General features: G+C 39.4%; 1 protein-coding gene across 3 annotated transcripts in view; it reads right to left on the reverse strand.

Annotated features, from left to right (window-relative positions):
* aff2 (AF4/FMR2 family, member 2) overlaps positions 1 to 23,863 on the reverse strand; it is a 188,155-nt gene that overhangs the window by 80,906 nt on the left and 83,386 nt on the right. For all 3 annotated transcript variants that reach the window (XM_019346511.2, XM_019346508.2, XM_025898390.1), the window contains 2 exons: positions 6,107 to 6,151; positions 915 to 1,001 (listed from right to left, as the gene is read on the reverse strand). In XM_019346511.2, the coding sequence (XP_019202056.1) occupies positions 915 to 1,001; positions 6,107 to 6,151 (132 nt within the window). The remainder of the gene's footprint in view (positions 1 to 914; positions 1,002 to 6,106; positions 6,152 to 23,863) is intronic.

Genomic DNA, 23,863 nt, shown 5'->3' on the forward strand with positions numbered 1-23,863 from the left:
ATAGTTAGGGCTGGACCAGGTGACCCTGAATCCCCCCTTAGTTATGCTGCAATAGACGTAGGCTGCTGGGAGATTCCCATGATGCACTGGGTGTTTCTTCTTCACTCACTATGTGTTAACAGACCTCTCTGCACTGAATCATCCTTGTTATTAATCTCTGTCTCTCTTCCACAGCATGTCTTTATCCTGTCTTCCTTCTCTCACCCCAACCGGTCGCAGCAGATGGCCCCGCCCCTCCCTGAGCCTGGTTCTGCCGGAGGTTTCTTCCTGTTAAAAGGGAGTTTTTCCTTCCCACTGTCGCCAAAGTTCTTCCTCATAGGGGGTCATATGATTGGGTTTTTCCTCTGTATGTATTATTGTAGGGTCTACCTTACAATATAAAGCACCTTGAGGTGACTGTTGTTGTGATTTGGTGCTGTATAAATAAAATATACAAGTAGTGAAATCTACTGACGCTGCCTGTTTAAATTTTCCTACCTATGTGACTCAAGCAGGCAGTATTTAACACAGTAATTTCATTGGCTGTCATTTGTGCCACTGTGCAGAATGAGCCAACAGTAATGTGATTCTATCACAGCAATCACTGCAGCAGTAAATTTGTGAATCAGAGCTAATGAGCAGACTGAAGATTTTCAGTGACAGACTGCAGTTAGTGTTACTGCGCCCCTCCAATAAGTGTCACAGTATAAGTAAAGGTTTTTCACGACTACATCGCATCTTTATCCACCGCTCGCTGACTCACGCTGTAAAGTGAAAATGATCAAGGCCCAAGAAGATGATAACAACTTTGAAGGAAGCATGCATCAGCAGGCGTGTCATTCAGAGAGGATGTACACTATTACGGATTAATGTGAGCCGCTTTGATTTTAGTGTTGAAAGGTTTTGGGTGTAGTAGAAAGAAAAAGCATACTAACCTTGTTTGGGATGGGAAATTTGGTCTGATCAGCTTTCCCAGGAGTGTGTATGGCTGTTAGTGGAGGAGGCCAGGAATGGGTCATCTCCTGAACACACAAACACATTTTTAAATATATTATTTTAAGCAAATATTCATAAGCAGCAGGATTTCTGTCATTATAACGAGCTAAATAAAGGATACACAGCTTGCACTTGTGTTGCCTTTACCTGGTGTCTAATCATGATAAAGTTTAGCCCGTTGGAGCAAAAGGGGTTTGCTTATGCAACATCTTTGGTGCAGTGGAGTGGAGTCAGCATTCAGTCAAGGTTGTGCTGCACCAGCACCCAATCAGGGTGGGCTTCAGTATAAGTTTTAGTATAAACTGGAAGGCGCTTAGGGAGTTAGTGACCCACCAGGGATTGGTGCAAATGCAGAGTTGGTGATTTACCAAAATAAAAGCTGACTCCAGTCGGCTGCATTTCAACAGAGCTGCACGAGGCAGCAGCAGAAGCAGCAGCATCCCCTTTCAATTATTCTAATCACACCGTTTTCTCAGCTGAATTCCAATCTCAGTATGTAGAAGCATCAATTAGTTAACAAGATAAACATATGTGCATGAGTGGGTGTGTGTTAGGTGCTGGCTGTTTTTATTTCTCACAAACATTAGAAAGGAGGTGCACATAGAAGACAGCATATGGAAAATTACCAGGCAGTTTTTCTTAAAGCTTTGATTCCCTCTTTGAGCATCACCTGAAAACTGAATTCTTGGTAAATGTGTTTTAATGACCAATAACTTCTTTTTCTGTGACATGCGTTTAAAATGGTTGGTAAAGTCATTAAATCCAGTTTTTTACGTGCTCATTTCCACACACAAAGCTGCCATGCAGCAGGTCACGATGTCAAAGGGCCTGAATTTTCCCATCATCCATCTCTTCACCCCCCCTTGGTAGATGAATGCTATTCATCAGACGACACATGAGTCTGGGAGAACGTATGTGTGTGGGTAAGGTTGTGTGTATAACTGAGCTCCACATTAATGACGATACTTGAGCACGAGTGTGTGGCTGTGTTTTCCCTCTTTATAATCGTAACGCACTTGGCCTGACGACATATGGTGTGTTGCTAGGTAACCGCTCTCTGACATCATTAACATCATTGAGTCCATCCTTGAAGAGTTCCTGTGCTTTCACAGACAGGACAGCTGTTTTCTCCTGAATTTGTGTTTGCATGTGTCTGTAAATGTGATACTGCAGCCACTGCGCGTGAGTTACTCAGTCTGTCATAGTTAAACGCAAATGGTTTCCCAGTTATTATCAATTTGTCATATTCTCCATTATCTACATCTATTACGCCCCGACACAGACATGCAAAATGTACATTTATCCACCACCGTGCACTGAAAACACGAGCGACCTCGCTCTCTCCTTTCGCTCCTTCTCTGTTTTTTAATAAAGAAGCAGAACAGGGCACGGTGCGTGCTCCGTGTTAGACGGATAATGTGGTGTGCTTCACATCACGAGCTGTTTCTCTCTTTTGCCATTTTTTTCTCTTCCCATCTTTCTGTTAATATTTCAAGTTATTCTTGAATTCATCTTTCCAAAGAGCCTCTTTTACATGTTTTCTGGCAAACATTTTATAATCTGACCTTTTTATTCTTCGGTGTAACCAGAGGTTTGCACCTTGGTGTAAATCTTTTAAATTTCCGTTCATGAAGACGTCTCTCGATTATAGACTTTATGCATGTACCTCCTTGATAATTCCACTTTTGTTGTTTTCTGTGGTCTTTCAGGCCTTCTGCTGTTGATGAGCTACTCTGCCCCTTTTTTTAAGAACGTATTATATATATATAATATATTATATATATAATAATTATTATAATAATTATATTATAATAATTACATATATATTAACTGATTTTTCCCAAGTTTTCTCTAATTGGTTAACTTTGTTTCTTCAACATAATGATGGACTTCCTCATTTGTACCTGTACATCTTTTTGGTCATAGCATTGACATTTGTACTGAAAAGACACCAAATACAGCAGACAAAATCAACTGCAGCTCTTTGATCTACTAAAAATAAAAGAACAGGTCTAACATGGCCATAAAACTGTTTATCAGTCAATTCTCCAATTACTTATTTCATTTGTCTGTGTTTTATTGTGTTATGGTGTGTTGATAACTGTGCATTCCTGGATTATCCTTTTGTGTTACATATTTCGATGGGTTTTTTTGCCCTTGCTACCTAGCCTGACCGGGACACAGGTCAGGCTAGGTAGCAAGGGCAAAAAAACCCACTTTGACAACGTGATGTTTGTGTATTGTATGTACGGTTGGCAAGGTCTGTCATCTCGGCTGTGGGCAACTGCAACTGCAACTGACAAATAAAGGCTATCTCATCTCATTGTTGTCCAAAAATATACCTAACTGTAAATAACAACAAGCTAGCTAGTTTTCTTGGCTTGCATTATTCCAAGCTAGAGCTAGCTAGCTAGCTTCTGACTCACAGTATATCTGTAGCACCTGTCACGATCCTGGGTCTTATGACCCAGCGTTTTGAGTTTTAGTTCATTTTGATGTTATAGTGTATGTTTAAGCTCATTAGGTTTTCTATGTTCATTTGCTTATTAAATTCCCCTTGTGTCTTCCATCCCCTGTGAAGTCTCCCTTGCCCTTCATGTGTTTCATGCCTGTGAGTCTTATGTTGTCAAGTTCATGTTGTCAGGTCTCTGTCTCATGTTTCCTGTTTTATTTTGAAGAGATCTTGTGTTCCTGTGTCCATAGTGTTTAGTTTTACTCTTCCACTGAGGTCGTTATGTTCATGTGTGTCAGCTGTTTCTCCATGTGTTCCCACTTCCCTCATTATCCTCCTGTGTGTATTTAGTCCGTGTGCTTTCTGTCATTCCTGGTCAGGTCGTCTGCTCATCCACATCTCAACTTCAGGTATCCATGTCAGTTCACCATGTTTAAGGTTTTTCATGTTTAGTTTTAGTTCACCCAGTTTAGGTTATTGTTTGTTTCACCAATGCTCTTTTGTTTGTACCTTTTTGCTAGCCACAATAAACGGCTTGTTTTTTGTTAAATCCACGTCACGTTCAGTTTTTGGTCTGCGTTTGAGTCCTCTTTTGCAACACATACAGTCTGCCCCAGCCAGACTGTGACAGCAACGTAGACATGGTAGGAACAAAGAGGGAAAATGCAGCCATTAAATGTAAAAATGTAATTATCTACATACACATATATCGTCATAATAATGGCTTCTTGATATTAGTTTACTTTTCTAATTGGCTCGGTTTGGGTTAATGTTCAAATCAGATAGCTCAAATATCCGGTCTTTAAGTCTGACATCATTAGCCGTTTCCAGGTCCAAACTCCGCTTCAGGTCCCAGAGTCAAACGATCACTGTGGCCCCACTGAGAGTTACAAACTGTCTAAATAATTTCATCTGTAATAAAATAATCAGTGTGGCTGCTCTACCAGGTGCAACAATTAAGTTTAACATCCAGGCATCCATGAAAACAGAATTTATTAAATTTAACCAAGTTACAAGTTAGCACGGAGTTAGCTCGCTAGTTTCCACCTAAACATGATATAGCATGTTCTGACTGAGGAATTTCTGAAACAAATTAAGACGTACAGCTCTGCTATCACTTCCAATATAAATGAAGACAGAAAACTAAACAGCAGTGACTTTTGTAGGGTTACTGAAGTTGGGCTAGCTGGTATATAATGATGTGCTACGTGGTGGCTAGCTACACAGCTATGGTTAGCATAATATAAACACATTAGCACAGTGAAGCCGGAGGAGAAACGCTAACTTTTTTCCAAAGTTAATGTGAGGGTTCCTGACGGTTAGGGACAAATGCAATCATTATACAAATCATTAAAATGTTTTAAAAACACAACAGCCTTAATAAACGCAGAGTAGTTTGGCTCCAGAAGCAGGGTTCATACGTCATCAGTTAAAGACCAGATAGTTGTCTGACTTTAACATTTCAAAACAAATGTACACAATTAAAGACATTTTCAAACTAATAACAACTTAAAGTAAAATCATATTACATTATATTCACCACTCCTTTGAATAGCAGTGACAGCGAAGACGTGGAGCTTTAAATTTAGCCTTCTTTATCTTAATGGCAGGAATAGCCGGTTTGCCTACAGCCCACTTTTGGCTCATTAATGATGTATCTTTAGATAATGCTTCTTGTTTATAGTGAACTTACCACAAGCTAAAACATTAGCATGGCTGTCATAGAGCTTGGTGCTCCAGTGGTTCAAACACTGTAAAAAAAGTCAATACTCCTCAGAAGGATTGACTTTACTGTACAATATCTCTGATGCACACCGTTACCTTGAATTGTGTAAACATCCATGACAACAATGTTCCTGTGACAAACATCTTGTAGCCGTGTCATTACAGAGAGAGAAAAATGAAGTGCAGGCCCTGTGCTCCGATTCACCTCACCTCACATTTTGAACTCCTTGATCTTTCCACTTGACACAGCTAAAAACCACAGACTGAATTCAATAGAGCACCAATATTATCGACAAAGGCATTTCATGCAGCTCACAGCAGCCTATCTGTCACACAGCCTGTTGACCAGCCTATTGATTTGTGGAGGGGGAGGAGAGGGAGGGGGCTGAATGACAGAGGGCAGAGAGGAATGAAGAGGGAGGAAGACAGACACTGAGGAAGAAAGAGAGGGCGCACCAAGTGCAAGAGAGGAGAGACGGCGAGAAGTGAAAGCGGTAACTTGACATAAAGAAGTCAAAGACGGTCCTCGTCCTAATCTTCTGACTGGCAGTGAGGGAAGATTAGCGAGGGAAACATTTTTGTTTTGACATCACTCCCAGGAAGAGACAGGAGAGCGAAACTGTGGGAAAAATGTATTGCTCTGTGTGATTTTGATGACATGCAGCTAGAAAGGGGGAAGAAAGAAAGGGTAAAGGAGATGATAGGTCTGTGGAAAAGATGTCTGTATGATGTCATCCAAAAAAAAAGGACTTGAATAATCATTGACCTAAGCCAACAGATTGCTTTCTCTTCTCCCTCCCTGCCTTGAAGTCCCCTTTCTTTTCCCTGCCCTTCCTTTGGAAAATCAGACTCTGGAGCGGGACCAAGCTCCTTGTGAGCAAACAGAAAACAGCTGATAATCAGAGCAATTACTGTGCGTGTGTGCGTGTTTGTGTGTGTACCCAAGCAACGTACCCGCAGAATCTCTTCAACACAGCTGGAGTCGTTTGGTAGGCTGACCTGGAGAAAACAAAGGAAGACAGAGAGATTGACTTCAGCACTATTTATAGCGACATTACATTGCACGGGACACAGCGGGGGTAGAGGTTCAAGCACCAAAAACAAATAAAGCGGATTCAGCAATTACGAATCGCCGCAGACTCGCACGGCACATGCTACAGTGACACCTGTGGCCGATTTACCACTCAAACTCAATGAGAAGAACTTCTGAAACAATAGCTCACTGATTTTACAAAGATGTAAACAAACAATGCATTCTCATTTCTAGCTGCAATAGATGTTGTTTTTTTTATTGTTTTTTTATTGTTAGTTAGCCAGTGTAGCTAACATTTTAAAATTAAATAATTTATGCCCATTGGTTAATGCAATATTACTCTTGCAGGGTTATACGTTGCCATCGTGTCTCCCCACGACCTTCAGTAATGTACATAATGTTTGTACTGTAGTGAAAATTCTTCATTATCATTATCCAATATCGTTTTCACTGCAGCTTCTTCAGCGCTCTGTAAATTGTTAGAAGATGATCATTGTTGGTTGACAAAGCGTAAGAGTGCTCTGATGGATTGATGTTTTCAGCTTTTACAGAGGAGCTCACACTTGCTGATGATCAGTTAATCAAGTGTATTTGATTAGCAGCAGCTGGCGGCTGCTTTCCCTCAGAAGCAGTAAGGGTCGACTCAGGTTTTCACACGCTACTTCATTTTTGATTGGCTTTTGTCGACTCAGTAATAATGGTGCAATATGTCATACACTGGTGTTCATGTGAGGGTGAAGGATGTTGTTTTGGGGTTTTTTAAAAATATGTCCTGATATGTAAAACTACAGTAACAAAACACCAGAATATAGAAAAACATTGCAAAGGACACAAAAACAACACAGGAGTGTTTTTGGGGAGACCATAACAGGATGGAGCAGCTGTGGAAGTGACAGAAAACTAAACATGCAAAGGACTAACATGGTGCAGGGTAGTGGATGTTTTAATCACATGATTTATATTACACAGTAGATGCATGTTTGTTTGCTGTTTAGCTGTTATCGTGTCACTTCTGCAGCTGTTCCCTGTCATTACTGCCAGTAACACTTTTTTGTGTGTGTTTTTCTATTTGCTGGTGTTTTCTTAACCTCCTAAGACCCAAACTCTTCCATGGCATGCATTTTTAGTCACAAGTAAATAATGATGTGCAAAACTCTTTGTTTGGTGTCTGAACACAGCAGCATTTTTCCTGAGTACAAAAACAAAATGAGAAACAACAATTGTGCCCCTTTGAGCAATATGACTCATTCGAAAGAGCAAAATTTAGTATTGTGGTCTAGACAACCCAGACTGTGATGTCCCCATATTTTGACGCCAGGTCCTTAAATTGCAATGTGTTTGACCTCTTAGGGGTGAGTGAGCTCAAGTGGTAGCTCAGGTCACCTACTAACTGGAGGGTTGGTGGTTTGATCCCAGTCTTATCCAGTCTCCATGCTAAATATCATTGGGCAAGATGCTAACCCCATGTTGCTCTTGTGTGAATGAGGCAAGTTGTGTAAAGTGCTTTGAGTGCTCAGATAGAGTAGAAAAGCGCTACATAAGAACCAGTCCATTTACCACTTAGGGCCACCATACACAGCTCTGCTTAGGTGTGTAAGTGTCAGTCTCACAGTGAAAATTAAACCCTAACATCTCCTGTTTTATGAGGTTTCCTTAAATTGGTAAATTCCTAATTTAGTGAATGTTTGAGTCCACTGAATACAAACATTTTGACTGTAAGGCTGAGAGTGGGGTAGAGCTGAGTGGATGGTGGATGAGAAGGCAGATGGTGTGACACACTTCCACAGTTCTACTTTTAGAAAATGAGTTTATAAAAATGTGTTTCTCATTTTGCTGTAGCCAGTTATGTGGCCCTGTTCACAGTGAGTGCTTTGTTTTTATACCTTCTTCATTTTAATGTAACTAATACGAGGCATTATTTAAAATCCATCCTAACTTTCCATTAACAGTGTGATTCTAAAGGGGATTTGGTATGTGGGTGGTTCAGGTGTTAAAACCTAAAATCAGGAAACACATGAATTAAAAAGCTGTTGTCAGATTTCCAGGTGATCATTTGGGTGTTGTCCAAACAGCACTTTTGCTATAGATTTTTAAAGAGCTGTTAACAGCACATGTCTAGCTACCACTGAGTTTTAATATTTGCAAACTCACCCCAGTGCATAGAATTTATGACTCTTGGCATTCATAAAGTCTAGAGGCCAAACTGTGGGCCAAAACATTACTGTGCATATGCACTAGGCTGCAAAAGAGCAAAATGAGACCCCAGAGACAGAAAACGTTTTGGCTAAGGCGCTAGGCAAGATCGAATTTTGAATTTTATCAAAAGCAACATGTTTGAGTCCTACTGCCGCAGAGGAAACAACACAGAAGGACTCTGAGTACAGCCTTACCTTCCAGCGTGTGAACTGGTATGCAGCTTTGGTATGTATGTAATCAAGCTGGTTAATTATGTTCTTTTTGGTCTTGGATGGAAAAATCAGTCATTAGCATATTTGGCTAACAAGCTTGCTACTTATGTTTGAAATCAACATTTTTAAACTATTTGTTCTTCTTGTAAGTACATATTTTTGGAAAAAAAATTAGAGCAGACACCATAAACAGACTTTTTAACTTCCAAGAAGGCTTTTTATGATTGTATACAAAGTTAGCATGCGGAGAAATGTCAAACTCTACATGCCTTCAGTGTCTGGTTATGGTTATTCCACCCACTCTGGTTCAATCGCGGTCAAAACATTCATACTTTTCAGAACATTCATTTAAAATTCTCTCATCGCAGATGTAATTTTCAGTGAGTCCTAATAAAGTCAGAGGCAAACCATTTGTGTACTGTTTGTCTAAAACAATGTGATGCACTGTAGTCGTTCACTCTCCTCGTTATGAGTGACTAACTTGTGCAGAGGATAGAGAAAAGACGTTTTGAAAAATGAGTTATTTCAGTTTTAAAATTCAAAAACAGCCATTAAATAGCTGTGGTCTGGCCTGCATCGTGTGAACCACGGGGCCATTTTAGCTCCACAATTCACTGGACTGCTTCGGGGTTTGAGGATAAAGAAAGAGGTTGTTTGAGCTTAGACATACGCACACTCTGATTAACCAGTTCAGTGGCTGCGCACTGCTAATCTATGTTAACATGCGCCCTTGTCAATAAAGTCGTCCTGTTGTTAACAGGAGTCATCTGCACTGCACTAAAGCAACACTGCAGCAGATGCCTGGGACATCAATGCAGACAGGTCTGGCAATTCAGAACGCTCCTAAAAACCTAAATAAAGTATTCGTGTCAAACCACACACACAAAAACAAAAGTTTAGAAGTCTTTGCTTTTTCAGTTAAGCCAGCCCTACTAAGAGGTTTTTTTCCTTGCTCATTCCAAACAAATTATTATTGTTGCTTGTGGAAAAACACAACTTTGCTAAAAAAAAAGACACAAGAAAAAAAAATGTCCACTGCCAAATTATTGCCTCACAAACGGTAATTGAAAATAAAATAAAGCAGTTGGCTGGGTCAGATCTGGGCTCAGATCAGTCCAGCAGACGGGCTCATTAAAGCAGAAAGAGTGTGAGGAACAACAAGATGAAGGCAGAAAGACTGAAAAGCTCAGAAACTCTGAGGCAAATTCACTGCAGAACTCGAACATATTACATCAACATAACCTCTGTTACACACCATTACTAATAGCACTAACATGAAAAGAGGAGCAATTTAGTATAACGTGATGAGAAGGATGACATCATACTCTGCCTTAAATCACTGACTGTTAAAACAACAAAAGGGACTCTGGCCCGAGAGGCTGGTTGAGCTCACCAACAAAGTATCCGTTTATTTGTATGTTTTCTAGACATGAGCTGTTCATCTACATCGACATGTTAATTCAACACTGAGTCAAGAGGAAACCAGAGTGGGAGGATGAAGATGTGTTTTTCCCCCAACAAAAGTCCCAAGGCCACTTTTTACTAAAAGAAATCTTACAGACTTCTAGACAATACGAAGCAGATGTGCTACATTTGTATCATGCGATAAAAAGCCAACAGCTGGATTATTTAGCTAATGAAACAACGGCATTACCATCAGAAGGCAAGCACACGAGGTCTGGATTTACTGTAGATTACAAAGTAGACACAAGATTTCACTCGCAGTGCAACAAACGTGAAGCATCAACATGTCTTGAAATACTCCAGCTGGTAACAAACCAATTATTTGACCCATATCTAAAACCTGCAGGACACCAGCCCTCGAGGCCTGGAGTTGGACACTCATGGTCTAGACCACACACAGGATGGACGGCTTGCAACTGCACGAAATTGCATTGAATTTTTTTGCATTCTAAAACTGATTGCAAATAGTTGTGACTGCTTTCGATTGCAAGATCTTTCCACTGGTTACCTGATGGGAGGCAGAAAAATCGAATTTTTAAATGCAGACAGATTGTCAGCATGCGGCACTCAATACGAGTGAGTCTATGCCAATGAGCATAACTCATCTAACACATGACTCGACTCAACTGACTGCCAAATGTTTGTATGTTGGTTATGTTCATATAAAAGCAACTCAACGTTTAATTAACTTTAAACACTGAGAATTTGTTTTTCTAAATATTTTAATATGCAAATTTGTCTTCAATCAGTCCTCAGGGAAATATCTGCTTCTCTAGCTTGCAAATGCTCAATATATGTCCAAATGACAGTTTGTGTTCTTTGGTGATCTTCAGGTAACGTACAGATGGTTGATTAGAGCTGACTGGCAGGCAAAAGTTGCAAACTGCAACGTGGAAATGCAGCTCATTAGATTTGTGAGAGCGAACCAAGAGAGTAACGTTGAGGGTTTCAAAGTTCAGACAACGAGCTGGAAAACACTAAAACACTTTGCAGAGATGAGAGGAAAAGCACAGTCACTGATAACTGTCAGCATTAATGACCCCTTTTTTGGTGTTATAAAAATAGTATACTCAGAGTGTAATGCAGTGATGGTAGCACAAGTTGAATTTGTCTAATGACTCAAAAAGAATTTAACCACAGTTTTACTTTGCTGTTCAAGATCAGTGGTGTGGTTAGTGTGACAGTACCTGGCTTACTTCTGTATATTCTGCTAATGGTTTCATTGTATTTCACCCCGAAATACACCTTACAAATCATTGTCACTGCTTTGCAATTACACAGTTCAAACTGCTAATCACACATTGTCAACCATAAGGATAGAGCTACATTAACAGCAGTTGTGCTTGGGTTATAAGGTGATATCATTTAATGTCATTTAATTAGTTATTTTAGTACTACTCATGGTGGCTGCTGCCATGACAAATTGCGATGTTTGCGGGGGGAAATTCTGATTCGGAACTTGGAGTTTCCTACTTCCTGTTTGAAATTGGACGCAGCATATAATGTAAATGACAAAGCACAGAAAAATTAGCCATCACTATAAAACAAAAGACTAGCATACACAGAGGGCACAGGCATATAAACAGACACAGGGAACACAGATTTACAACATTCAGTACGATACTTTCAATTCTGTTTTTACTTAACTGACTATGAAATATTTTCAGTTTTAGTTTTTATTACATATTATTACAATATTGTCATTTAAATAGAAGATATTTGTGCTGTTATATTAGATTTTATTGTCCCATTACTTTATTTCTTTTTTTCCCCACTTATTTAGTTTTGTTATACTTTAGGCTTTTAAGTTGCCCGCTGTAACACTGAAATTTCCCAACTTGTGATTTTTTTTAACATTAGCTTACCTTACTGTGTTATAACCCTAAAGTATTATCTTATCTTCAACACAGCACTGAAACAAGAATATCACAAAAAACTGCAACATGTCACTATAATAACTCAAAAACTTCAACAAAACTAGAAAAGCAATAAAATACAAACACGAGCCAAAATACAAAAACACACAAAAAACTAAAGGTTTAAACGAGAATCCAAGACACACACAAAACACAACAATGCGATGCCACATATACCGTATTTTTTGGACCATAAGGCACATTAAGTGAAACAAAACAATCAGATAAGTCAAACTTTACTCAACTCATTCTTCTTGCTTCCTCCACTTCCGTACCATTGATTCATTAATGCTGTATTCTATCACAGCTTCTCTATTCCCATGTTGTTGCAGTATATTAATGACTAACCTCGTATTGTGGATGGATTATCTCAGTTGTTCTCCTGACTGAAGTTTGGTCCGTTTACAGCATCCTGCCATGCGATTGCATTTGTCCCTAACCATCAGGAACCCTCACGTTAACTTTTATCGAGTGGAAAAAAGTTAGCATTCATCCTCCAGCTTCACTGTGTTTATGCTATGCTAACATAGCTGTGTCGCTAGCGATCACATAGCACATAATTATATACCAGCTAGCCCAACTTCAGTAACCCTACAAACGTCACTGCTGTTTAGTTTCCTGTCTTCATTTATGTTGGAAGTGATAGCAGAGCTGTACGTTTGAATTTTTTCAGAAATCTCTGTCAGAACATGCTATATTAAGTTAATGTGGAAGCTAGCGAGCTAACTTCCTGCTAACTTCTAACCCTGTTAAATGTAATAAATTCTGTTTTCATGGATGCCTGGATGTTAAACTTAATTGTTACACCTGGTAAAGCAGCAACATTGATCATTTTATTAAAGATGAAAGAATTTAGACAGTTTGTAACTCTCAGTGATGCCGCAGTGTTCGTTTGACTTTGGGACCTGAAGCTGACGGAGTTTAGGACCCAGATTCCTCTGCAAGGCTCCTGACTACGGTAGCCGTAATGCTCCAACAATCCATCAAACGGTGCGGCTTCGTAGCTTACCAAAGTCGTACTAAAACATTTTTGACAGATTTTTGAGCGCCATGTACCACATAAAATTGGTTTGAGGTCAGTAAGCACAACCAGAATTCATACATAAGATGCACCGAATTATAAGGTGTACTGTCGATTTTAAGTACGCCTTATAGTGCGGAAAATACGGTACTTAAACTTTAAGCTACTTTCCTAAACGAAGTAACAAATACAAAGTAAGTCAGTGTTTCGTTTCGGTACCATTTCTGAGAGAAGTGCATCACTTATGCAACAAACAATGCTCCCTTGTGTTATTTTCCCAACACTTCCACACTTGTCACAGCTGATGGATACAAACAAGTGCATTTAAATGTGATTTTCTACAATGGTCTAAAACACAACTGACAGGCAAAAATGGAAACACTCATATGATTTCAGGCCCGCCCGGTCTGTTTACGTCCGTCTCCATCCATCTCTCTATACATCTGAAAGGAGAGAGCCTTTCATCACTTTAACCATCCCTGTCCATCACCATTGTGATGTAACTCACCGAAGCACAATACTGACACTGCCAGGCTTTGGTGTTTGTTTTGCAGGATGGGCCTCTAAAACAGACGGCGTACTCTGTGTATTATCATAAATATACCACTTAATCATTTGAAGGAAGTCTATTCTGAGTTTACTGAATGGAAGCAGGCTTTAATGGATTTTAATGGACAGGTGACTTACTTGTAAATGTGTGCGTGTGTGTTTCCCTAATTGATCTTACTGTGAGATCATGGTTGATGTCAAGGACTGAGAGATGGAGGGAACATAAAAGAGAGCTGAAAGATGAGTGAGAGCCACAGAGCAAGTCTGCAGGAAGAGGAAGGACAAAACTCTGAGAGAAAATAGATACAAAGAAAAATGAGAGTGAGAGAGATTCAGGGGGAAAATATAGCCGAGGCAATTACTGAGGCAGAAATCCTTTCTCTCTGAAATAGCTGCTCAGATAGATAGACACACACACACACACACAGAGAATACCCACATCAATCACAAAGGTACAAGTGGATACACAAGCACACACACTTACATTACCACACTCACAGTTACTAAAACATCATTATCCATTACCATTATAAATACTGCCTTAATGTATCGACCAGTTTTTTTAGACAGAAAAAAAATCTATGAGCCTACGAGGTCGTCTCGGATGTTGTCAAAATGTTGTATTCTGAGTCACCAACAGCCCAAAACCTGAACATATTTCAGCTCACAAGCATAAACATCCAATAGAAAAGGAGATACAAGTAAACAAGATGACATGCTCGAAAAATAATGCAGTTTACAAATCATGTGCGATACACACTGCGAGCAAAGATCCAGTTACATCCAGTGAAAAAAGTATGTCGCCTCATGTCTACAGTACTGTAGACTCTACTCTTTAGACATTTTACTCAAGAACAGATACATTACCCAGCATATATTACATTAACTTCCCAAAGAGTCAACAGAAATGACATATTACTGAAAGCATCGACACCTCCTGCAGGGTGTAAAAGTGACACTGCTCGTCCCAAATAAACCAAGAGGAAGAAACCTTTAGTCACTCAGACTGACAGTAGCTCGCTCACCGGACAGCTCGGGTCACGGCATCACCGGCAGTCAGGACTCTGCTGTGTGCAGCAAAGAGCTCGACAAGAAAGAGCTGACAATGAGCATTATTAATTAGTTCCAGCTGGAACTGGGCCTTGTGCGATGTATAATAAATAATGACGAACATGTAGAAACAGTATCAAATCGAGGAGGCTGTAAGTGGGGCTCAGGGTTAGTAGCGTGTTGTTGCTATGCTACATTATTGTTTGTTTTAATGAAAAAGTGCCAAAATAGATACACACACCTCCGCTTCACTTCCTGATGTATTAGGGGAAATCCCTGCTCTCTTGTGTTCCCACTGCTACCAAATACTCATGGATTAAATTTTTCCAGCCTCTTATCCCTCCATTATTCCTTATAAGATCGCTCTCTTCACAGTCTGATCACCCGGTGGATTTAATACCAGTTTATACTCTGTTTTGACTGAATGCTAATACAGGAAAAACACAACGATCCCATATACTGTAAATAAAAGATGGAAATAATCAAAAGCCCTTGAGGCAGACGACCACACTGATCTAACAGACTTTTCATGGACTCACCTGACTAGCTCCTGGTCCACCCTATTTTTAAATAAAGTTTTGACAGGTTGTTCAGTTCTCGTTCGTTTTAGGCTTTTACCAGTGACAGCACCGAGTTCAATATGGACACGGGACGATAGCATAGCAACACCCTGACTATCAAATATCAAATATCAACATCCCACAAACGCTCACTTTCTGTCAGCATCTTTAAATTTAAAAAAAAATCCTTGGTTTTAACCCAAATATAACATGAATTATGGCCCGATACTTCATTCTGATCTGCTGAATGGCTGCTTATTACATTAATTTGTCACATTAGCGAGGAGCCCATTTACACTCCACAAGCAGTCACCTATAAAATTACACAACAAACACATTTAGTGTGATTCCATTCAAATGATTTTCTTTTTATATGCCTGTCTTTTCATGTTTCAAATCCACCAGAGTGTCTTGTTTCTTTTATACTGGAATTAAAAATCATTAAGAGGTAATTACAGTAATGTGTTTAAGACTGAACAAACAGGCTTCCCTCTCTGCATTAGTGTGTGTGAGCGTGAGAGAGATGAATGACTCAGTGTATGCATGTGGGAAGACAAATTATGAATTAATAAAAAACACCCCAAAACACACACAGTCTATTCATATTTGCAATAGCAGAGAGACAGTATCATTTGACTTGGAGATTGGCAGAAACAGAAGATGAAAGAGAGAAAAGAAGAAAGGCTAACGAGGAGAGAAGAGAAAGACGAAGTCAAACAGAATCAAATTTGGAGCCTGATTAATGTAAACACGGTTTCCTGCACTGCCCTCAGAGGGCTATTAACACATCACCGCATATTTCTGCTTTATTTCTGAACTGTTTTCTCAGGATATTTTCTCAGAAAGACGAGAAAGAGGCTCTCTATGTTGGCTGAATTACATAAAGTATCTCGCTTCATCCCTTAAGGCGGCTCTACGAGGCCAAAAATGTGCCACAGAGGGAAAACTATCGCGCTGCTGTCATGAAAAATGCCAAAATCAAATGAAAGCTGTCTATCATCCAGTCGACACGATTGAACTTCTGAGTCGTGTACGGTTCAGGCTGAGGTCCAACAGGGTTTGGAAAATCTTCAAGGATTTTCTTTTTTTGGTCCGTGGGCTTCTCGTTTATTCAGTTTCATCTGCTCCTTTTATCATCCATATTTCAGCTGTTTACAGAGCTGGAGTGACCGCCATCGCTGGGATTACCAGCATGCTAGATAGATCACAAGCACTGCCCTCAGAGGAGACGTATGTGTGTGTGTGTGTGTGTTTTGGTTGGTTCAACAGTTGTGTGCGAGTGATTCACTGAAACGTGTACATGTTTATGTATGAGTCAGCCTGCCTAATAATCCAAGGATTGGTGAAGTAGGTCTTTCACATCATGTGTCCTCTTTGCACATTTATACCTACTTCACCTCTCATATAAGAAAGCAGGGTATTTTTTGGGTGTTGCAGTTGTCTGGTATTCTCATAAAAACAGATATTTTTATCGGCTGCACAAAATGTCCTGTTCTGTTGCTGCAGCGGTTCCCGCCGTCCCAGTATTACAGCCATTACTGCCTCGTGTTGTGCTATCAGCCTCCTTGAGGCCATATCCTGGTAACGCTGTAATTGCGGGGAACATACTGAGCGTACAGATGGACAAAGAGGATTTTGCAAAAAAAAAAAATGGAAAAAAATGGTTTGAAGTTTCTATAAATGCTTTTTCTTCATTACAACTGTCATTATTTCAGTGCGGTGCAAACCATATCAATTTAAGCTGCCATTGTAAATTATTACAACCACTTTTCAAGCCAGCAGGGGGTGATACTCAAAGGCAGAGCCGGAACAATGCAGGAGTCTCAAGGCCAATGCAGACATTCATAATTAAAAGAGAAAAAAAACATTAAAAGTAAAGAAATAATGTGTATTTTGATTCATCACATTTGGCCGAGGTTCAGACTACGCACACATTTGGTGTATGATTGTCTAACAATTTAACATGTACAGCAGCAGATTAGAGTTATTCAGAAATAAAAACATTTCGTTTACATGATGAATTTACATGTATACTTACAAAACAGGAAGTACACAAATTAAAAAATATAGCAGATATATAGTATCTGCTATAATAAATATTAGAATGTAATGCTTTGTTTCTGGTTTTCCCACTGGAACATTCAATTACTCCATTACACATTCCCAAAATTGTGTCTTTTCCCACTGCATCATTTAAAAATCTACAATCTCTTATTAGATGCTCAGTCTAAGCCGGGCTTTGTTTAGACCCCAGCAGTCGCCTATTTTTCATTTGAAACGTTTAACTACCAGATACCAGAACTACCAGTGATGCCTAAAATACTACTAAATTCTGAGTTTTTGTCCAAGAATTTCCTATATTATTGTCTTGTCAAGTTTTTTCCTTTGGAATGGCCCTAATATACAAACATAAACGACTTAATGTGAGCTATAATCAAGCATTAAATGTCTATAAATTATGCACCACTTACACCTGTTTGTTAAGCCCAGATACTAATGAATTTCATATTAACGGTTTAGTTTTTCCCAGTATTTCAACAGTTAGTGACCAGCTTATTGTTAAGGTAGACTATGTCAGCTGCTTCTAAGTCAGGGGTGGGCAATTCCAGGCCCCGAGGGCCGGTGTCCCTGCAGGTTTTAGATCTCACCCTGGGTCAACACACCTGAATCACATGATTAGTTCGTTACCAGGCCTCTGGAGAACATCAGGACATGTTGAGGAGATAATTTAGCCATTTAAATCAACTGTGTTGGTTCAAGGACACATGTAAAACCTGCAGGGACACCGGCCCTCGGTGCCCACCCCTGTTCTAAGTTATTGCATTAACCAGTAGAGCAGTTAATGGTAGCTGGTTACCTTGTTTCCTCCAGACCACTGACAAAGATCATTTAGCACATAATCACAATAAGTAAGCGGTGTTTATGTTTAAAAGCAAGGAGATTTTTCTCTGGAGACAGATTTAAAAGACACGAATAAGGCAGCAAATCAATATTTTGTCATGGTCCTGGGTCGAGCGACCCAGTGTTTGAGTTTATGTATCTTTTGTATTCTTTTGTGCCTTAGCTTAGTTCACCTTGTTTATTTCTAGATTGCAATTTAGTCTTGTTCCCTTATGTCATCTCCCCCCTGCACTCAGTCTCCCTGGTTTCTGCGTCTACGTTTCTTGTCTATGCAGTTATGTTAAGTTCATGTCATGTTTTATCTCAATGTCTAATCTCATGTTTCCTGTTTTACTTTGAAAGTCTATATTCAATGTCAGTGTATTTAGTTTCACTTCTCCTGTCCTGTTGTTAGGTTCATGTGTGTCAGCTGTGCTCCCATGTGTGGCCACTTCCCCTGATCATCCCTCATGTGTATTTAGTCTCTGTGTTTCATGCAGTCTGTGTCGCGTCGTCTGTGTTCCCACTCTCCATGTTGTCTCAGCCAGCCTTTGTATTCATAGTTATGGTTTCCTGTGTCTTCCTAGTTTATCCTAGTATCACTTTCCCAGTTTAGTTATAGTTTAGTTTTGTCACTGCGCTTCTGCCTTGTTTTCACTCCTTGTCACCAGCCACAATAAAGGCTCGCTTTTCGTTCGAACTCAGTTTCTTGTCCTCGCCTGTGTCCGCACCTGAGTCCTCCACACACTCCCCACACGGTCTGCCCCGGCAGTCCGTGACATATTTTGAACTCATTAATCAATAACAGTGAATCAGAACCTCAAGTAGGAAAAATCAAGTGTTAAAGTTAGCATATTCCAGCTAAGGAGCCATAGGTTGTGAAAATAATTACGCTAGGTTAACAAAAATTAAACTTAATTCATTTGGTTGCAGGTAGGGCTATCCCCATATTAGATTTTCACTTCATCATCCATCCATCTGTTTACTTAAGTACAAATCAGGTTAACAGCCAGGCTGGAATTATCTCAGCTGTTATGGGTCAACAGGCAGGGTATACCCCACCACAGACACAGAGGCTCAGGCTGGTGTCTTATCTAGCGATGAATTGTTCAGTTATCATTCTGCTCCTTATTTCTCTACTTTTTCTTCCAAATAGACACTTTTTGTAATTTCACGTGGTCTTGAGCAGCTTCATTTTCAGTCCAGTCCTTGTACCTGATCTTTTTAGAGGAAGGGCTCTTTTTGCCTGTTAAACCACTTAATACTGACCTGTGAGTCATCCAGGCATTAAGATGGACCTAATATACAAGGGGTGAATCTGAGTTGTGCCTACACATCACAGACAACTTGGTAAAGAACCAACGTTAAATGGTATCATCAGGCAATTTGTTACTAGCAGCCTTTTATAAAACACATCATTTGTTCTGAGTTCTTAGGCTGAATATAAGAAAAACACCAAAGATCCAGTTTGACAGGCATAAAAATGTATTATAAGTCATTCCCAAAGTCTTTTGGTCCTTCGCAGATCTACAAACTACCTACAGCAGATAAACAGGATCTGAAAGTCATGTCATTCAGCCAGTGGTGTTCAGGTGGTCTCGTCAAAGCTGAGGGAATTATGAATTCAGAAATGTGGAGATAAAGCAAAGACCAAATACTCGTTTTCAAGCTTTGCTTTACTGTATTTCCACATGTTTGCATGTTTCAATAAAGTGATGCACATATTTTCCCAGTGAGATATGAAGACATGAGGGGTGCCTCAAGACATTTGAACAGTATAATATTTTAAATGAAATTGAAAAAAGCTGAAAGCTGATGGAAGCTCAAGTTAATTCAGAATCAAAATAAGGAGTTTGCTTGATTAAAACTACATCTGTTCACTGATCCTAAAAATAGATTGTAAATATGTGATATTTTATATTATCCTTACAACAAAAAAATTCATTTGTCATTTTCACAGCAGATATTGTGAATGGAAACTGCTGTAAAAGCATCTCTGTAATTACTGACATTAATGAGCGCTGCATTTCATGTACGTGATTCTGTTAGCCTAGTGTCAGGCACGCTTAGTTTACTGGCAAACGTGCAGAGCAGAGCCATCGTAATTATTATCCCTGCGTCTTTTTCGTTTAAACTATTAAATGAGAAGAATAAACCAGCTGACCACTGTGTTATACTATTGATTTGGATTTTTTACACTGCACATCCATCATGCTGCTTCCATTCCTGTGTTGAAGTCTACCACACTAACTGCTTCTTATCAGCTGGCACCACTATGACGTCCCAGAGTTTTCACCATCACACTGGAGCCCGCTAAGGTTACATTAAACTGCTGTGCACATACATACACTCATACCTCCACCATGTGTCTCTCAGCTCTTTTTTTTGTTTGTTTTTCTTTAGCTCACTCTCTGCGCCCTCCTCCTCCTCTCAGCCATCTCTCTCCCACCAAGCTGTGGAGAGGCTGATAAGGAGTTGATTTACCGTCCAATTAAATGTCGTCATTGAAACATTGCTTCAAATAAGCCTGACGTTTTCACGCGCGCTAATTGGCCTTCCACTAGCATGTTCACGTGTTGGATATATGTGAGCTTCTGAGTGCTGTGTGTGCGTTTGGTCCTTCTGTGTGCTCCGTGCAGTGTTTAGACAAGGAAACTCAGGCTGTAGCTGTTCCTCACTTTAAAGAGGGTCATTTTAAGTTCAGACCAAGGAGTATGACAGGATGGTTTAGTCTCTCTGTTGTTAACAACTGAGTCAAGTAGTGATTAAAAATGAATGACAAATTTCTCTTTGAATAATTTTAGCAAGGCACAAAAAATGTCTAAATGGACAAAACAGTTAATTCGAGTCTGACCGTTTTATCAGCTTATATTAGTTATTAGTTATCAGATCTATTGGTACTGGCATTTAAAAACAGCCACTAAGTGACAAACACAGTTCAGCCATATTATGTTTCGAGGGTCATCGTTGTCTATCTGGTCTGTAAGTCTGACGTCATTAGCCGTGTCTGGGCCCAAAGTCAAACGAACACTGCAGCATCACTGAGAGTTACAAACTGTCTAAATTCTTTCATCTTTAATAAAATGATCAGCGTTGCGGCTTTACCAGGTGTAACAACTAAGTTTAACATCCAGGCATCCATGAAAATGTTATGAAATTTAACTGAGTTAGAAGTTAGCAGGAAGTTAGCTCGCTAGCTTCCATCTAAATACAATATATCAAGTTCTGACTGAGAGATTTCTGAAACAAATTAAGTCGTACAGCTCTGCTATCACTTCCAACATAAATGAAGACAGGAAACTAAACAGCAGTGACGTTTGTAGGGTTACTGAAGTTGGGCTAGCTGGTTTATAATGATGTGCTACGTGATCGCTAGCGACACAGTTATGTTAGCATAGCATAAACACAGTGAAGCTGGAGGATGAACACTAACTTTTTTCCACTCGATAAAAGTTAACGTGAGGGTTCCCGATGGTTAGGGACAAATGCAATCGCATGGCAGGATGCTGTAAACGGACCAAACTTCAGTCAGGAGAACAACTGAGATAAACCATCCACAATACCAGGTTAGTCATTAATATACTGCTGCATGGGCTGGGCTGTAGTTACATCGTAAGGGTTTAAAAACTGAGCTTTAAAATGAACAGTGGTAATAAAAACTGAGAGAGGCCGACAGGGATCACTGACTGTTTTTAAAGGCTTGTTTAGATTAAACAGAACAAGATACAAAACATTAAAACATATTAAAAACACAACAGCTGTATTAAATGCAGAGTAGTTTGGACCCGGAAACAAGATTCGTCTCATCATCACTTAAAGACCAGATAACACTATAAAATACAACAACGTTTTGCGCCGTGTTAGTAACACTGAAATTTTAAGACAATTTCCCAACCAACAAAAATTTTCCAATTGGGAATAATGGGAGACATTTTTATTTCCAGGCACTCTCTACTTTTTTTTCTCTAATTCTCTGATTTTCTGACTGTCATGGTCAGGAGTAACCACCTCCTTCAGACAATCTCTGCTGAGAGCTTTTTACAACACAATGTCAAGCAGATTTATCGCTCGTGTTCTTATCATTTGAACTGAAGTAGATGCATGTTGGTGTTGCAGGGAGAAAATCTGCATCATTCCAAACATCAGCTGCAGTTTTACTCATTCTGTTAACAGCATGTCATTATTTGCTGTCAATTCAACATCAAACAGCTGCTAATATTGTTAGCAACTAGCTGGTGCCAAGCCAAATACCCGGCTATTAGCTAAGAAGCTACATGATCGGAAACTACAAATAAAAAATAAAGATAAAAAGAGTTAATATGACACTTACTTATGCTTATTGCTTATTTATTTGTTGAATGGTTAAAACACGAGGTGACTTTTATAAATGTAATTTTTACTTGGTTTCTAAAAACAGGTAGATATCAGTATATTAATATAATAGTTTATGCTTCTTGTCCATTGGTCTGTTTATCGGTTCTTCTAAAGAATGCTTACGTTTGCTTCTAACTAAAGTATTTGATGTGTATACACACATATCATTTTATAAGTCCACCTTTCTTTTTTTCTAACATAAAAAAAAGGTTTTATGGAGTTTTAATAAATCCATGGCAAAGTGCTCTCAAAACTCATTTATCAAACATTTAACACCGACTTGGCCATTAAAGGGGGAGAGAGAGGAAGAGAGGAGAATAGATTGAAGAAGAGGAGCTATGATCAATGCCAGTGGACCATATAATTGCACCAGGAGTGGGTTAGCTGAAAACATTAGCCTTGTTTTCTGATGGATCACATCCTGGAGCCGGCTAGCCAAGCTAAACGCTTCAATCTGTATTAGTACAACCCAGAGTCATCCATCTTAAGGAGCCGCGCCACTAAAATTAGCCCAAGTTTTCTACAGTTGATGAGCTGATAGCAAAAAAAAAACGCTCTAATGCCATTTTGGAAGAAAGAATAACAGATGGTTGTTATTAACTTTTTTAAAGTACTTAGAATCTAGCCTCTTTTTTTTTATTCTTGACCTTTTTCAAGAAAATTACACCAAGTTTACACTTGTAAAGTTCAATACTGTGTAGTCTCATCAGATACATGCGTCTCCTCCTGGGATCTTTTCACATCAGCTCCTCAGCAGCAACAATCACAGGCAGTAAACGTCTACTGAATCACCTATTGTACCATCACATGTGCCAAAAGGAGATTTTCCAGCTCTACTGTGAAAACTATCTTAGAAGCATGGCAAGAGTACTGCTTCAAATACTGCTTTTTCCTCAGCAGGAGATTGTGCTACTGCATAACTGGTCAGTGGTCTTATTGACTTCTGGTTCTTCATTGTCACATACTCTTCCTCCGTGTTGAGGAACATTTATTGACTTTGATTTGCATGTGCTTTAAGGCCCTACACTCTCACACAGGTGTTTTTAATTATTCTTATTGATCAGAGTATTACTGGCAGTGATGGGATTTATCCCACACTGTGATGTAACAACAGCATAGTGGTTTTCCCCACTCTCTCCCTTCTTTCCACTCTACTTTCTATTAAACTGTTAAATAAAGGCTAGAAAACATCAGAATTTATTAATATATTTTTAAGAAAAGACATAGAGTAAGCATGACAAGGATGCCAGCCTGTCTTAGATGGGGGTATCCTGTTGGTGTGAAGGGTCTGGCCATGGGATCTCTCCCTTCTGTCACATATTCTTAGTGGCTTCCCATTACTCCTAACCCTTATCCTTCTTCTTTTTTAATTCCCTTACAATAAGACCAATAGTGGGACTTTATAAAATTATATTTTATGCAAAATTACACCTCCATAATCAAGTCCACGCAATTC

The sequence above is a fragment of the Oreochromis niloticus genome, linkage group LG2 (genome assembly GCF_001858045.2).
Source record: "Oreochromis niloticus isolate F11D_XX linkage group LG2, O_niloticus_UMD_NMBU, whole genome shotgun sequence".
NCBI lineage: Eukaryota > Metazoa > Chordata > Actinopteri > Cichliformes > Cichlidae > Oreochromis > Oreochromis niloticus.